This window comes from Haematobia irritans, chromosome 2 (genome assembly GCF_050003625.1).
Source record: "Haematobia irritans isolate KBUSLIRL chromosome 2, ASM5000362v1, whole genome shotgun sequence".
Lineage (NCBI taxonomy): Eukaryota > Metazoa > Arthropoda > Insecta > Diptera > Muscidae > Haematobia > Haematobia irritans.
The window spans coordinates 16,276,522-16,293,397 of record NC_134398.1 but is presented as its reverse complement, the minus strand read 5'-3'; the positions used below and the strand labels follow the sequence as shown (position 1 = coordinate 16,293,397).

The following is a 16,876-nucleotide window of genomic DNA, read 5'->3' as shown; positions in this document are numbered from 1 at the left end:
TTTAACTAACAATTAAAAATGAATATAGCAAAATCAATAGCGAATGCAATGAAACCAATTAGGGGATTGAACTACGGCTAATGTGATTATCCTTTAATTGTAAAGGAACAAAAAAAAAAAAAAAGCAAAAATAATAATAAAATATTTTTTGATATGCTAGATTTATTGCCAAATTACGAATAATGCGAAAATAAAAATTAGGGTTACTCTTCATAAGATTCATTACAAAAAAAAAACAAAAACATAAATTATACGCAATATATAGTTTCCAAACAATTAATGGGGAAAACGATGCTATTATGGTTTCGTTTATTTATTTCTCTTTTTTTTTTGATTTTTTAGATTTAAGTTTTACTTTTACCAGGATCAAAAAAATTCCATAATTTTTTTTAAATATTTTTTTTTGTTAAAAAATATACAAATGATATTGTAATTAATTTGCTTATTGTTTGCCATACTAAAATAACACCCAATGCTTTTCTATATACACACACTAATCTTATGGTTTAAATAAAAATCATGCTTTTTGTCCTATAAGCTCATTAGAAATATATTTTTATTAGCATCTCTATTGAAAAATAATTTTAAATATTATTAAAAACAAAAATAAAGCAAAACAATTTGTTCTGTTTTGTGTTTTTTTTGTGGTTTAAAATCTCCTCTTAATTCCCCTTTTTAATATTCCATAGCAGAGTTTTGTGCTTATTTTATAGCTTTCCTTATTTACTTATTTATTTACGGTTTTTGTACCTAAAAACTAAACAATGATTACGAGTTTATTTTATACAAATTAGCTTTGTCCAACAAAAACTAATGATACATAATAATAAAAATAATTATTATTATTTATTTACTTTTGTGTTCATTAATTCATCGATAATTGCTACACAGTATGATAGGGTGATGGTAATTGCACCAGGTTATGGATTTGCTGAAAAGCATAATGGGTTAAATGACCCATTAACGAGGCGGTTATGAGGTTAAGCAGAGTAACCACCATTTTACTACCCGACCCACTATAATTATCGTTATTTTCCAGCGATAGTGAATTGGCATCATGCGGTAGATTTTTACCATCATAATTTCCACGATAATTGGGATGATCAGGTCCTGAAAGAAGATAAGGGGAAACATATTATGAATTTAATCAAAGAAATTCAGGAAAAATTACTATAAACAATTAATAGGACTTAAACTTCGGCCAGGCTAAATCATAAATACCCATACAGAAAATTGCATTAATATTTAGTCAAGTAACCACTCAAGATAAAAATAATCTACCAAAATGTACCAAAAAAATTACCAACCAAAAAAAATCTTATTTTACACAGTATTATTTCCCTAGAAAATTTTGTCGAAATTTTTCTGCATTTTATTTCTATAGATTTTTTTTCAAAATTTTATTTGTATAGAAAATAATGTCAACATTTTATTTCTGTAGAATATTTCATTAAAATTTTATTTCTACAAAAAATATTATCAAAATTTTATTTCAACAAAATTTTGTAAAAATTTTATTTCTATAGAAAATTTTTGTAAAAATTTTATTTCTATAGAAAATTTTGTCAACATTTTATTTCTATAGAAAATTTTGTAAAAATTTTATTTCACTAGAACATTTTATCAAAATTTTATTTCTATAGAAAATGTTGTCAATATTTTATTTCTATAGAAAATTTTTTCAAAATTTTAATCCTCTAGAAAATTTTGTCAAAATTTTATTTCTATGAAAAATTTTGTCAAAATTTTATTTCAACCAAATTTTTTCAAAATTTTATTTCAACCAAATTTTTTTAAAATCTTATTTCAACAAAATTTAGTCAAAATTTTATTTATATAAAAAAATTTTTCACTAATGTATTTCTGTAGAAAATTTTGTACAAATTTTATTTCTATAGAAAATTTTGTCAAAATTTTATTTATATAGAAAATTTTGTCATAATTTTATTTCTATAGAAAATTTTGTCATAATTTTATTTCTATAGAAAATTATGCGAAAATTTTATTTCTATGGAAAATTATGTCAAAATTTAATTTCTATAGAAAATTATGCCAAAATTTAATTTCTATAGAAAATTATGCCAAAATTTTATTTCTATAGAAAAGTTTGTCAAAATTTTATTTCTATAGAAAATTTTGTAAAAATTTTATTTCAATAGAAAATTATGCCAAAATTTTATTTCTATAGAAAAGTTTGTCAAAATTTTATTTCTATAGAAAATTTTGTAAAAATTTTATTTCAATAGAAAATTTTGTCAAAATTTAATTTCTATAGAAAATTTTGCCAAAATTTTATTTCTATAGAAAATTTTGTCAACATTTTATTTCTATAGAAAATTTTGTCAAAACTTTAATCCTGTAGAAAATTTTGTCAAAATTTTATTTCTATGGAAAATGTTGTCAAAATTTTATTTCTATGGAAAATGTTGTCAAAATTTTATTTTTTTTTTTAGAAAATTTTGTCACAATTGTATTTCTATAGAAAAATTTGTCAAAATTTTATCAAAATTTTATTTCTATAGAAAATTTTTGTCAAAATTTTATTTTTGTAGAAATCTTTGTCAACATTTTATTTCTAGAGAGATTTTTTTAAATTTCATTTCTATAGAAAATTTATTCACAAATGTACTTCTGTAGCAAATTTTGTCAAAATTTTATTTCTATAGTGTATTTTATTAAAATTTTATTTCTACAGAAAATTTTTTCAAAATTTTATTTCTTTAGAAAATGTTGTCAAAATTTTGTTTCTATAAAAAATATTATCAAAATTTTATTTCTATAGAAAATTTTTCAAAATTTTATTTCTATAGAAAATTTTTCAAAATTTTTCAAGGTGTTATTTCTATAGAAAATTTTGTCAACATTTTATTTATATAGAAAATTTTGTCATAATTTTATTTCTATAGAAAATTATGCGAAAATTTTATTTCTATAGAAAATTATGCCAAAAATTTTATTTCTATAGGAAATTATGACAAAATTTTATTTCTATAGAAAAGTTTGTCAAAATTTTATTTCTATAGAAAATTTTTTTCAAAATTTTATTTCTATAGAAAATTTTGTAAAAATCTTATTTCTCTAGAACATTTTATCAAAATTTTATTTCTATAGAAAATGTTGTCAATATTTTATTTCTATAGAAAATTTTGTCAAAATTTTAATCCTATATAAAATTTTGTCAAAATTTTATTTCAACCAAATTTTTTTCAAAATTTCATTTCAACAAAATTTTGTCAAATTTTTATTTATATAGAAAAATTTTTCACAAATGTATTTCTGTAGAAAATTTTGTCCAAATTTTATTTCTATAGAAAAGTTTGTCAAAATTTTATTTCTATAGAAAATTTTGTCATAATTTTATTTCTGTAGAATATTTTAATAAAATTTTATTTCTATAGAAAATTTTGTCAAAATTTTATTTTTAGAACATTTTATCAAAATTTTATTTCTATAGAAAATTTTGTCAAAAATTTAATCCTGTAGAAAATTTTGTCGAAATTTTATTTCTATGGAAAATTTTGTCAAACTTTTATTTTTTTTTAGAAAATTTTGTCACAATTGTATTTCTTTAGAAAAATTTATCAAAATTTTATTTCTATAGAAATTTTTATCAAAATTTTATTTCTATAGAAAATTTTGTCAAAAATTTATTTCTATGAAAATCTTTGTCAAAATTTTATTTCAATCAAATTTTTTCAAAATTTTATTTCAACAAAATTTTGTCAAAATTTTATTTATATAGAAAATTTTTTCACGAATATATTTCTGTAGATGTTTGGGATTTTTCCTCCCAAATTGAATATATTATTAATCTATAAACGCAATCCCTACATTAAAAATGATGTCTCCACTTGAGTTGCAAAAATCATTCTTCTACTCCCTTTTTCAACTATTATTTGTTTACCCAAAATGCATAACTAACTGTTCTAGCCATACATACTAACATGCATATGAGTATTTACATACACACTCGTCAGTACATATTTATGTAGGTACAGACAAGAAAACATTTTTGGGTGATCTTGCTGCTATGACTGCTTGGGGCAGTAACAAACAAAGTCACTTGCGTTTGGTCATCTACAAGAAGCAGAACATTTGAATTATTTTAAATCAAAGCTATGCATTGGGACATAGCTAGTAAATAGTTGTTGTATAAAATTGAGTTTCAACCACTTACATGAAATTATAAAATAATTTATAAGTGAATATGGATTAATAAAACTTTTGAATTGTGAAATCATTATGAACTAAAAAAAACAAACAAAAAGTGTTTCTTCATTTGACTATTCTGATCATGGGGATCAGAAATTAAACAAAATTCTCCTACATATAAATGGTGCCGAAACCCGGGAGCTGTCCGCGTGGAGACAAGACCTCCCTTTACCTATAAAATTACTGCCGTCAAGCCTACGGTATTTTTAACGTGCTGTCTGCACTCTGGTTTACTGCCGTCAAGTCTACGGTATTTTTCATACGTACTGCCTGTACATTTGTTTCTTTCCTGAATTTCGAGCCAAATTCAAAGAAACATGTCATCGTCTGAAGTAGCTATCGAAGACCAGAAGAGGATCTTCAACCATATTAAGCGCGTGGCTGCGGCCTTCAACGCTAAGCCCAAAGAAGCCATATCTAAAGGTTATGTGCAAACAATTCTGGAAGACTTGGAAAACAACTTTAAATTCTTCAAGGATGGACACGATCAAATCATGGAGATTCTACGAGAAAACTCTATTAATGAAAAGGACGTGCCTTATATCAGTGGTGATACCTATTACATGTGTTATGACACATATATTACTTTGAAAAGTAAATTACTTGATAACCTTTTCGATTTTGATTCCCCACAGACTCCAACCGTTCACGCAAGTACTTTCTCAGCCACCAGCCGCAATGAATCGTTCTGTGCTGCAGCCCGGTTACCAAAAATTGATTTGCCAACATTTTCAGGGGATTATCTTGAATGGATTGCATATCGTGATATGTTCAATACCCTTGTGCATCAAAATAGTTCCCTTACTAAGGTACAAAAATATTTTTACTTGAAAAGTTCATGCACCGGTACGCCACTTAGCATGGTAAGTGAATACCCAGCAGCAGAATCAAGTTATGATATGGCATGGGATGCTCTCGAGAAGAGATTTCATAATGAACGTAAACTTGTAGAACAAATTTTAAAGCGCCTGTTTTCCATTCCACCATCTAACGGTACATTTAAGAATATAAAATTTCTACTGGACACCACCAGAACTTGTCTGTCTCAACTGAAGTCGATGAACATTGATATCTCAACATGGGACTCAATTCTAATTTATTTGCTTACGCAAAAACTAGATGCTCAGACCCGCAAGGAGTGGGAACAGTCACTCAAAGCCAGTACTTCCATCCCTCCTATGTCTGAAATGTTAATTTTTTTGGAAACTACCTTTCGAACTTTGGAATCTTTAGAAGAAGATTCTAGTTGTACACCAAAAACCTTTGGTATTGAATCTCGTAAAAAGCCAACAAAAACTGTACGAGCTCACACAGCTTCAACTGTCAACGATGACAACTGCCCTTGCTGCCACAAACGTCATCCACTTTATAAATGCTTCCGATTTACTACCCTTTCGTCCGCGGAGAAAAGGAATCTCGTAAATCAGCATCGTCTTTGCCGTAACTGTTTAAATTCTGGACACCTGCATTCGTCTTGTAGACTAAACACTAGATGCCATATTTGTCGTGAGCCGCATCATACTATTATACACAACGAATTCGTGAAGAATACATCACCTATTACTCAACCGAATAATTCCACCATGGATCAAACATTCCAGCCGCCTGCTACTACATCTACTCCTGACACTGCTACTGTAAGTACAAACCTTTCTAGTTTTGGCACATCGAACTTGAATCCAGCAATGCTGCCAACTGTGAAAGTATTAATCAAAACTAATGACCAACATTTTTGTGCCAGAGCTCTTGTGGATCAAGGGTCACAAATTTCATTTATATCTGAAGAACTTTCACAGCTACTACCTATTACTGTTTCCAAAACCAAAGTTGATGTTTCTGGTATAGGTGGAGGTCGAGCCATCACTGTGCATAAAGTAGCCAATTTCACCATCTACTCTAAATACAAAAAGGAATTTGAATTACCTATTACGGCTCTTATTGTTTCCAATGTAACTTCATACATTCCGCCGAAAATATCAGTAAAAAGTATTCCCGATGTCTCTAAGTTCTTTCTTGCAGATCCTGAATTTTTATCCCCAGATAAAATTGATATTCTTCTTGGAAATGATGTCTACTCTGATCTACTCCTTCCAGGCATTAACAAATTACAAAATGGGCTTTTGTTGCAAGAAACGTATCTAGGTTGGATGATATCTGGTTCCACTAAATCATATTTTAATTCTCCAAGAATTTCCGCTAATTTATGCTCTCTTGATGAGCAGTTCCGACTGTTTTGGGAACAGGAGGAAATTATGGACGCCAAGCCGCTGTCTACGGAAGAAGATCTTTGCGAGAAATTATTCATGGAAACTCATACACGCGATGATACTGGACGCTACACTGTACATTTACCGTTTAAGAAATTATTACAAGGTCATGAGCTACCTTATTTTTCCCACACGGACTACAATGCTTTAAAACGACTGAAACAATTGGAATCAACATTTGAACACAAACAACAATTTGCCGCAGAATACAAAAAGTTTATGTTGGAATACGAAAATCTACAACATATGGTAAAACTCGGTGAGTACCCACACTCAATACCTCCAAATGCATATTTCTTTCCCCACCATGGTGTGCTTAGAGAGAGCAGCACAACAACAAAACTTCGTGTTGTTTATGATGGTGGTAACTGCAAACCTCCACAAACTTCTATTAATGAGGAACTCTCAGCTGGCCCTGCGTTACAAAATGATCTCCCAACAATTCTCACTCGTTGGCGAAGACATCGCATTGCCTTTACAGCTGATTTGGAGAAAATGTTTAGGCAAATATTTGTTTGTCCTGAACACCAAAACTACCAATGTATATTATGGAGAGATGCCTCTCGCAAAATTTGTGTATATGCTTTACGAACTGTAACATACGGTACTACGTCTGCTCCCTACTTAGCAATCAGAGTATTGCAACAACTAGCCACTGACGAGGAGAAACGTTTCCCACAAGCTAGCAAAATACTGCTTACTGACACGTATGTTGATGACGTCATATCTGGAGCAGACACTCTACAAGAGGCCTTTTATTTGCAAAAACAACTTACTTATCTTTTGAAATCAGGAGGATTTCATTTAAGAAAGTGGAATTCCAATTCAGTGGAGCTCATGGAGAGCATTTCAGAAGAAGACCGTGAAGTTAAAAATTTATTTGCTATCCAAGAACCAAAAATGGCTAAAGCACTTGGTATACACTGGGATACCAAGAACGATAACTTCTGTTTTTCAATAAATTTTCAATTTTCTGAAAACATTACTAAAAGCAGTTTACTTTCAGATGCATCCAAATTATTTGATCCGTTAGGCTGGATCAGTGCAACGACCATATTAGCAAAAATTATATTTCAGCAGTTGTGGAAATTAAAATTAGACTGGAATGATACTTTACCCAAAAATATTCAACAGGAATGGCTCCGATTTCGATCAAAATTAAAATCTCTTGAAGAGATAAGAATACCAAGATGGATTGGTTACAGCTCAACCGGCTGTGAAATACAATTACACGCATTCAGCGATACCTCAAAACTGGCATACGCAGCTGTAGTTTATACCCGAATAAAAACACAATCTGGTGAGATAATAATAAATTTATTACAGGCGAAAACAAAAGTCGTACCCCTAAAAAGTCAAACAATTCCCAGGCTGGAATTAACAGCGGCTGCCCTCTCGGCAAAGTTAGTTGCCAAGATAAAAGCCAGCGTAGATTTCAACGTTAGCAGCACTGTGTACTGGACGGATAGTACCATCGTTCTTGCGTGGCTGAAAAATACTTCAAAACGGTTGGAATCTACGTGGCCAATAGAGTCGCACAAATTCAACGTTTAACTGATGTAAATGACTGGCGATATGTCCCAACTAACGACAACCCGGCTGACTGTGCGTCCCGTGGATTATTTCCTGAACAACTGATACATCATACATTGTGGTGGAAAGGTCCAAGTTGGCTCCAATTAGAACAAGAGCAATGGCCTCTTTCCCCTACCGAATCTCATGTGGAAGATTTCAACGAAAACATTGTCACACATCATTCAACAAAAACAACTACCACAACGTCATATCCCGAAATAACTCATCGCTATTCAAAGCTGTCTACTTTAGTACGTGTGACGTCATACATTCTTCGTTTTTACAACAACATAAAAGCACAAGCAAAACAAAACAGCAAAGAAACCGGTTCTCTCAAATCGTACGAGCTAAAGAGAACACTGCATTTGCTTGTCAAAATTACACAGGCCATTTCTTTTCGAGAAGAAATAAGCTGCCTTCAATTGGGACACAGAGCTCCAACTCGAAGTAATATTTCAAATCTATCACCATTTCTGGATGAAATGGACATTTTAAGAGTTGGTGGACGTATATCAAATGCACAAATCCCGTACAATACTAAACACCCGATTTTGTTGTCCAAACAAAATCCGCTATCTTTTCTTATATTTTCAGATGCACATATAAAAACCTTTTATGGTAGCCTCACGCTCATGCAGTCTTACGTTTCTCGTACTTATTGGATCATATCAGCTCGAAATTTAGCAAAACGGGTCCAACGTGCATGTGTTGTCTGCTTTAAATACAATGCACAAAGCTGTCAACAACTTATGGGGAACTTGCCTTCGGTCCGTCTGCAACCAACCCGAGCCTTCAAGCATAGTGGGTTAGACTATGCCGGCCCCATAAATATAAAAGTTTCGTCACTGAGGACAGCTGCAACAACAAAAGGCTACATTTGTCTATTCATCTGTATGTGCACCAAAGCAATACATCTTGAAGGTGTAACAAGTCTTAATGTGGATTCTTTCATCGCCGCCTTCCGCCGCTTTACTTCGCGAAGAGGTCAATGTACTGACCTTTACTCAGACTGCGGCACAAATTTTGTAGGCGCTAACAAAGAACTCCAAGTTCTTTTCCAACGAAACAAATCATCACTCCCAGAGTACCTTGTGGAAACTTTGGCGAATCAAGGCACAACGTGGCATTTCATACCCCCTGCTTCACCTCACTTTGGCGGCTTATGGGAAGCCGGTGTGAAGTCAACAAAACACCACTTGCGTCGAATCATGAAAGACCGTTTACTCACCTACGAGGAACTGTCCACCCTATTGGCACAAATTGAAAGTTGCCTGGATTCAAGGCCCTTATGCCCCCTATCATCTGATCCTGCAGATTCAAACGCGCTTACACCAGCGCATTTTCTAATTGGTGAGGCCACCAACTGCATCCCCGACGATGACTTACTTGAAATCAACATTGATCGTTTGAGCCGTTGGAAAATGGTTGAACGTCTCAAACAAAATTTTTGGCATAGATGGAACAAGGAATATTTATGCAGATTACAATCTCGCCCAAAATGGAACAAAATAGAACGCAATATCCGAGTCGGAGACTTAGTCCTACTTTTACATGAAAGAAGTGTTCCAGGTCAATGGCCACTTGCCAGAGTTGAACAATTACATCCAGGTCCTGATGGTTTGGTACGTGTTGTAACCCTATATTGTAATGGCAAGTACATCAAACGACCTATTACAAAAATATGCTTCCTGCCGTCTAACGATAATTATGTCAACAGAGAAGAAACTACAACTATAAAATCGTAGTTCTTGGCCCGGGAGAATGTTTGGGATTTTTCCTCCCAAACTGAATATATTATTAATCTATAATCCCGCAATCCCTACATTAAAAATTATGTCTCCACTTGAGTTGCAAAAATCATTCTTCTACTCCCTTTTTCAACTATTATTTGTTTACCCAAAATGCATAACTAACTGTTCTAGCCATACATACTAACATGCATATGAGTATTTACATACACACTCGTCAGTACATATTTATGTAGGTACAGACAAGAAAACATTTTTGGGTGATCTTGCTGCTATGACTGCTTGGGGCAGTAACAAACAAAGTCACTTGCGTTTGGTCATCTACAAGAAGCAGAACATTTGAATTATTTTAAATCAAAGCTATGCATTGGGACATAGCTAGTAAATAGTTGTTGTATAAAATTGAGTTTCAACCACTTACATGAAATTATAAAATAATTTATAAGTGAATATGGATTAATAAAACTTTTGAATTGTGAAATCATTATGAACTAAAAAAAACAAACAAAAAGTGTTTCTTCATTTGACTATTCTGATCATGGGGATCAGAAATTAAACAAAATTCTCCTACAGTAGAAAATTTTGTCCAAATTTTATTTCTATAGAAAAGTTTGTCAAAATTTTATTTATATAGAAAATTTTGTCATAATTTTATTTCTGTAGAATATTTTGTCAAAATTTTATTTCTTTAGAACATTTTATCAAAATTTTATTTCTATAGAAAATTTTGTCAAAATTTTATTTCTATGGAAAATTTTGTCAAACTTTTATTTTTTTTAGAAAATTTTGTCACAAGTGTATTTCTTTAGAAAAATTTGTCAAAATTTTATTTCTATAGAAAAATTTATCAAAATTTTATTTCTATAGAAATATTTGTCAAAAATTTAAGCCTGTAGAAAATTTTGTCAAAATTTTATTTCTACAGAAAAATTTGTCAAAATTTTATTTTTATAGAAAATTTTGTAAAGATTTTATTTTCTTAGAATATTTTGTCACAATTGTATATTTATTTCCATAGAAAATTTATTCACAAATGTACTTCTGTAGAAAATTTCACTGGTTTCAGGCCACCTCTCCATAATTTTCACCACTGACCGAATCTCTGATTTGATAACCTCTGAATGTAAGCAGAAGTGCGTGATGAGCGACGTCGTGCTAGCCCTGTTGGTCGTAGATTCTAGTGATTTTTAAGATAGTCGACAAACACAAGAGGAATACATGGGTAGATCACCTAAAGAATGTTACCAAGGCTCTGGCACAGGTAAGTTTCGATCAATGGTACGAGCCCTCTCTAATACCACCACAAGGGACGATGGGATTTCAGTTACCTTTGGTGATGTGACGGTGACTGATCTGAAGGGATGCGCGCGAGTTTTCAACCGTTTATGTTAGTCAACAGTTTGTTGAACATCCTGAGATTTATAGAGCGAGAAGGAGAGGCGTGTTCGTGGTTTTCACATTTCACCAGAGGCGAAGTTATCAATGGTATCAACAGCTTAAAAGCACCCAAGGCGTGGAACCGGACGGAAATTCTAGCTAATGCTGAAGCATATCTGCTCCATAGCGTGTCGCTGTGAATCACACAGACACATACACACATCCACATATACCCTCTGATCACTCCCTCCAGTTCTTAACACTTTTATTTTAGTATTTTCATATGCCAAATCAAATCATTGCTTGATGACATGAAACTGTCATTGTGTTTTTGTTTTTTCTTTTATAGATTCACAACCAATTGATTTCAAGTGACAGTGAATGTGTCATTGTCACCACCTTGGAAGGGCACATTGACAATGGGTGTGTCGTAAATTATTTATTATATTGTTATTATAATATGTGGTTTATTGCTCTTTACCAACACTTCTGTGAGTCTTAAGTGTCTGGTTAAGGCGGGAAGAATATAAAGTTCGAGGAGTGAATTTAATCTTTATTAATATTAGATCCATAGATTTGAAAAATTCGTCAAAATGTCAAAATTTTATTTCTATAGAAAATGTTGTCAAAATTTTACTTCGATAGAAATTTTTATCAAAACTTTATCTCTTTACAAAATGTTGTCAAAATTTTATTTCTTTAGAAAATGTTGTCAACATTTTATTTCTCTAGAAAATTTTGCCAAATTTTTTTTCTTTAGAAAATTGTGTCAAAATTTTCTATAGAAGTAAAATTTGTTTCTATAGAAAATTTTGTCAAAATTTTATATTTTTAAAGAATGTTGTCCAACTTTTTTCTATATAAATTTTTATCAAAATTTTATTTCTATAGAAAATTTTTCACAATTTTATTTCTATAGAAAATTTAGTAAAAATTTTATTTTTATAGAAATTTTTATCAAAATTTTATTTCTATAGAAAATTTTGTCACAATTTTATTTCTTTAGAACATTTTGTCAAAATTGTATTCCTATAGAAATTTTTATCAAAACTATATTTCCATAGAATTTTTTTCAAAATTTTATTTCTTGTCAAAATGTTATGTTTAAAAAAAATATTAGAAATTTTATGTCTATAGAAAATTTTGTCAAAATTTTATGTTTTTCATATTTTGATAGACTGCTTGCATCAAGATATGACGACCATAACAGATGTTCCAAAGATCGGGATCCAGTGTTGATCCTTGAGCACGATTTCCACTCGACCCAAAAATACTCTACCAAAATTAGGAGATATTTTACCAAACAACAAAATCTTATTTCTATTGAAAATTTTCTCAAGATTTTATTTCTTTAGAAAATTTTGTCAAAATTTTATTTTTTTTAGAAAATTTTGTCAAAATTTTATTTCTATAGAAAATTTGCCAAAATTTTATTTCTTAAGAAAATTTTGTCGACATTTTACTTCTAAAGAAAATTTTGTCAAAATTTTATTGGTATAGAAAATTTTGTCAAAATTTTATTGGTACAGAAAATTTTGTCAAAATTTTATTTGTATAGAAAATTTTGTATTTTGTTTATATATAAAATTTTGTTAATTTTTTTTTTTATATAGAAAATTTTGTTAAAATTTTTTGACTTTAGAAAATTTTTTGGAAAAATTTGTCCAAATTTTATTTCTATAGAAAATTTTGTTAAAATATCATTTCTATAGAAAATTTTGTCAAAATTTTATTTCTATGAAAAATGTTGCTATAGAAAAGTTTGTCAATATTTCATTTATACCCTTCCTCTGTATAGAAAGGGCAATGATTCAGACCAACAATTAAATAAAATTATTTTTTAAATTGTTAATTTAAGAATGATAAGCAATAAAAAGATTTTAAACCTAAAGCCTAAAATATGTATCTTGTTTTCCCTCAAAAAAATTTTATAAATAAAAAATGGCTTTGTGTCTCCAAAGACAAGACAATCTTTTGAAAAATCACAATCATTATAGAGTATACGAAAATTTCCAATATATCTCTGGCCCAAAACTTTTCAAACAAATCAGCCATCTATCTCGAAAGGTTTTTGGGGCAAAAATCTTATAACTTTTCAATTAAGACATACTCCCAAATTACAAATTCTAACACTTGGAAAATTTTGCATAAAAGAAATTTTAGAAATGTGACCTCTTCAATGGCCAAACATTCCATTATATATGGAAACTAAAAGTTTCTTTGAGTCGTTTTGTTTCTGTTTTTGTTTTTTTGCAAATCCGTTGAACGATTCCCCAGTGTATTTGCCCCGCAAGCACGCATTCAAACTCTTATATCAACAAGGATAGAAGCTTTGAAAGCATTAAATTGCGTTTTTCACGCAAAGGACACGTTGGTGATACTTGGAAGCCATAATGGAGAGGAAAAAACCCATTTTGCATTTGTGCTTTTAAGCCAATGCCACCACTATACTTCACATATATGTGCTAACATTTCGTGTTATGTGATTTTTTTTTTAGTTTGCTTACTTCTTGGGAGCGATTTGTTTTTTTTTTTTTTCTTTTGCTATCCTCTAATACATTTTGGCTCAGGCCACGTACGAGACAGTTTCATTTTTTATGGATGCTGTATTCCAGGGTAGAAAAATGTTTTCAGTGTAAATGAGTGTTTGTGTGTGTGTGGAAAATGTAAGAAAAAGGTATGGAATTGCAGAAAGTCAACAATAAAGTTAAGGTCAGCAGGTCGAATTTTAAAGATGCTGCATTGTCTATTGTAAATTAAGAATTAAAAATAATTATACTGAATTTATCGAAAATAAATATATTTAAACGAAGAATGTAAAATTTCCTAAATTTAGTGTCCAAAAATGTAAATTAAATAATCTCTCATGTTAGGTCAAATTTGTTTCCATAGCATGGCTCTAGAGAAATAATTTAATTTATCTTTAATTTATCCTCACCGATTTAATATAGCCTTCATAATGAGCAATCCCCCAACTTCCTTGGGAATTTCTAATCTGTCAAAATTGTTTTTTGTCAAAATTTTATTCCTTAGATAAATTTGTAAAAATTTTTGTTCTTTACATAAATTTGTCAAAATTTTATTTCTATAAAAAATTTTATCTAGATTTTATTCTTTAGATTTTTTTTTCAAAATTCTATTTCTATAGAAAATTTTGTCAAAATTTTATTTCTATAGATAATTTTGGCTAAATTTTAATTTTTTAGTAAATTTGGACAACAGTTTATGTCTATAAAAATTGTATTTTTATAGTCTATATGTCTTTAGAAAATTTTTGGCAAATTTTTATTTCTATTGGAAATGTCAAAATTTTGTTTGATTTTTTTTCAAAATTCTATTTCTATAGAAAATTTTGTAAAAATTTTATTTCTATAGAAAATTTTGCCTAAATTTTAATTATTTAGCAAATTTGGGCAACATGCCAATAAAAAATTTATTTATATAGTCTTTAGAAAATGTTTGCAAATTTTTATTTCTATTGGAAATGTCAAAATTTAGTTCCTTTAGAAAATGTTGTCGAAATTTTATTTCTTTCGAAAATTTTGTCAAAATTTTATTTCTTTCGAAAATTTTTGTCAATTTTAGTTCTATAGATGTTATTAAAAAAAAATTGTCAATTTTATTTCTCTAGAAAATTTTTGTCCAAATTTTATTTCTATAGTCAAAATCTTATTTCTATAGAAAATTTTGTCAAAATTTTATATTTATAGAAAATTTTGTCCAAATTTTTTTTCATAGAAAATTTTGTCAAAATTTTATTTCTTTATAAAATTTTGTCAAAATTTTATTTTTGTAGAAAATGTTGTCAAATTTTTATTTCTATAGAAAATTTTGTCCAAATTTTTTTTCTATAGAAAATTTTGTCAAAATTTTATTTCTATTGAAACTTTTGTCAAAATTTTATTTCTATAAAAAATGTTGTCAAAGTTTTATTTCTATAGAAAATGTTGTCAAAATTTTATTTCTATAGAAAATGTTGTTAAAAATTTAATTTCCACAGAAAATTTAGTCAAAAATTTATTTCCATAGAAATTTTTGTCAAAATTTTATTTCCATAGAAAATTTTGTCAACATATACTTCTATAGAAAATTTTGTCAAAATTTTATTTCTATAGAAAATTTTGTCAAAATTTTATTTCTATAGAATTTTTTTTCAAAATTTTATTTCTATCGAAAATTTTGTCAAAATTTTATTTCTATAGAAAATTTTGTAAAAATTTTTTTTGTTATAGAAAATTTTTCACAAAATTTTATTTCCATAGAAATTTTTGTCAAAATTTTATTTCTATAGAAAATATTGTCAAAATTTTATTTCTATATAAAATTTTGTCAAAATTTTATTTGTATAGAAAATTTTGTCAAAATTTTATTTGTATAGAAAATTTTGTCAAAATTTTATTTGTATAGAAAATTTTGTCAAAATTTTATTTCTGTAGAAATTTTTGTCAAAAATTTACTTCTATAGAAAATTTTGTCAAAATTTTATTTCTATAGAAAATTTTTGACAAAATTTTATTTCTGTAGAAAATTTTGTTAAAATTTTATTTCTATAGAAAATTTTGTCAAAATTTTATTTCTATAGAAAATTTTGTCAAAAATTTATTTCTATACAAAATTGTATCAAAATTTTATTTCTATAAAAAATTTGGTCAACATTTTATTTCTATAGAAAATTTTGTCAAAATTTTATTTCTATTGAAAATTTTGTCAAAATTTTATTTCTATAAACAATGTTGTTAAAGTTTTATTTCTATAAACAATGTTGTCGAAGTTTTATTTCTATAGTAAATGTTGTTAAAATTTAATTTCTACAGAAAATTTAGTCAAAATTTTATTTCCATAGAAATTTTTGTCAAAATTTTATTTCTATAGAAAATTTTTTCAAAAATATATTTCTAAAGAAAATTTTGTCAAAATTTTATTTCTATAGAAAATTTTGTCAAAATTTTATTTCTATAGAAATTTTTTCAAAATTTTATTTCTATAGAAAATTTTGTCAAAATTTGTCAAAATTTTATTTCTATAGAACATTTTGTAAATTTTTTTTTTCTATAGAAAATTTGTCACAAAGTTTTATTTCCATAGAAATTTTTGTCAAAATTTTATTTCTATAGAAAATGTTGTCAAAATTTTATTTGTATAGAAAATTTTGTCAAGATTTTATTTGTATAGAAAATTTTGTCAAAATTTTATTTCTGTAGAAATTTTTGTCAAAATTTTATTTCTATATATATGTTTGACAAAATTTTATTTCTTTTGAAAATTTTGTTAAAATTTTATTTCTATAGGAAATTTTGTCAACATTTTATTTCTACAGAAAATGTCAAAATTTTATTTCTATAGAAAACTAGCGTAACCCGGCCCGCTTCGCTGCGCCTTCCGAAGCGTATTTGTAGGAACATTTTGCGTTAACTAAGTCAACCATATTCTTCGTGCTGAAAACAAATTCGAAAAGATTTGAATTCTTTCAAACAAATCGGACTACTTGCTCTTTCGTTTATAGGTACAAATACGGCGGATATACATATGTAAAATGGTTCGTCTAAATGTTCTGTATTCAAGTAGTTGGACAAACTTCTACATTTCTTGTGAATTTTAAGTCATATCTGAAAATTAAGCACTATATCATAATATTTAACATACAAAGAATTACTGTTTCCCATCTAATAAATCGGAAAAAGCAAAAGTAGTAAACAA

At 28.4% G+C, this 16,876-nt stretch overlaps 1 protein-coding gene across 1 annotated transcript in view; it reads right to left on the bottom strand.

Annotated features, from left to right (window-relative positions):
- Positions 1-526: 526 nt before the first annotated feature.
- Positions 527-16,876, bottom strand: part of DIP-theta (Dpr-interacting protein theta) — a 196,050-nt gene continuing 179,700 nt past the window's right edge. Inside the window, exon 11 of the mRNA XM_075293470.1 lies at positions 527-1,110. Within this exon, the coding sequence (XP_075149585.1) occupies positions 884-1,110 (227 nt within the window). The 3' untranslated portion in view covers positions 527-883. The remainder of the gene's footprint in view (positions 1,111-16,876) is intronic.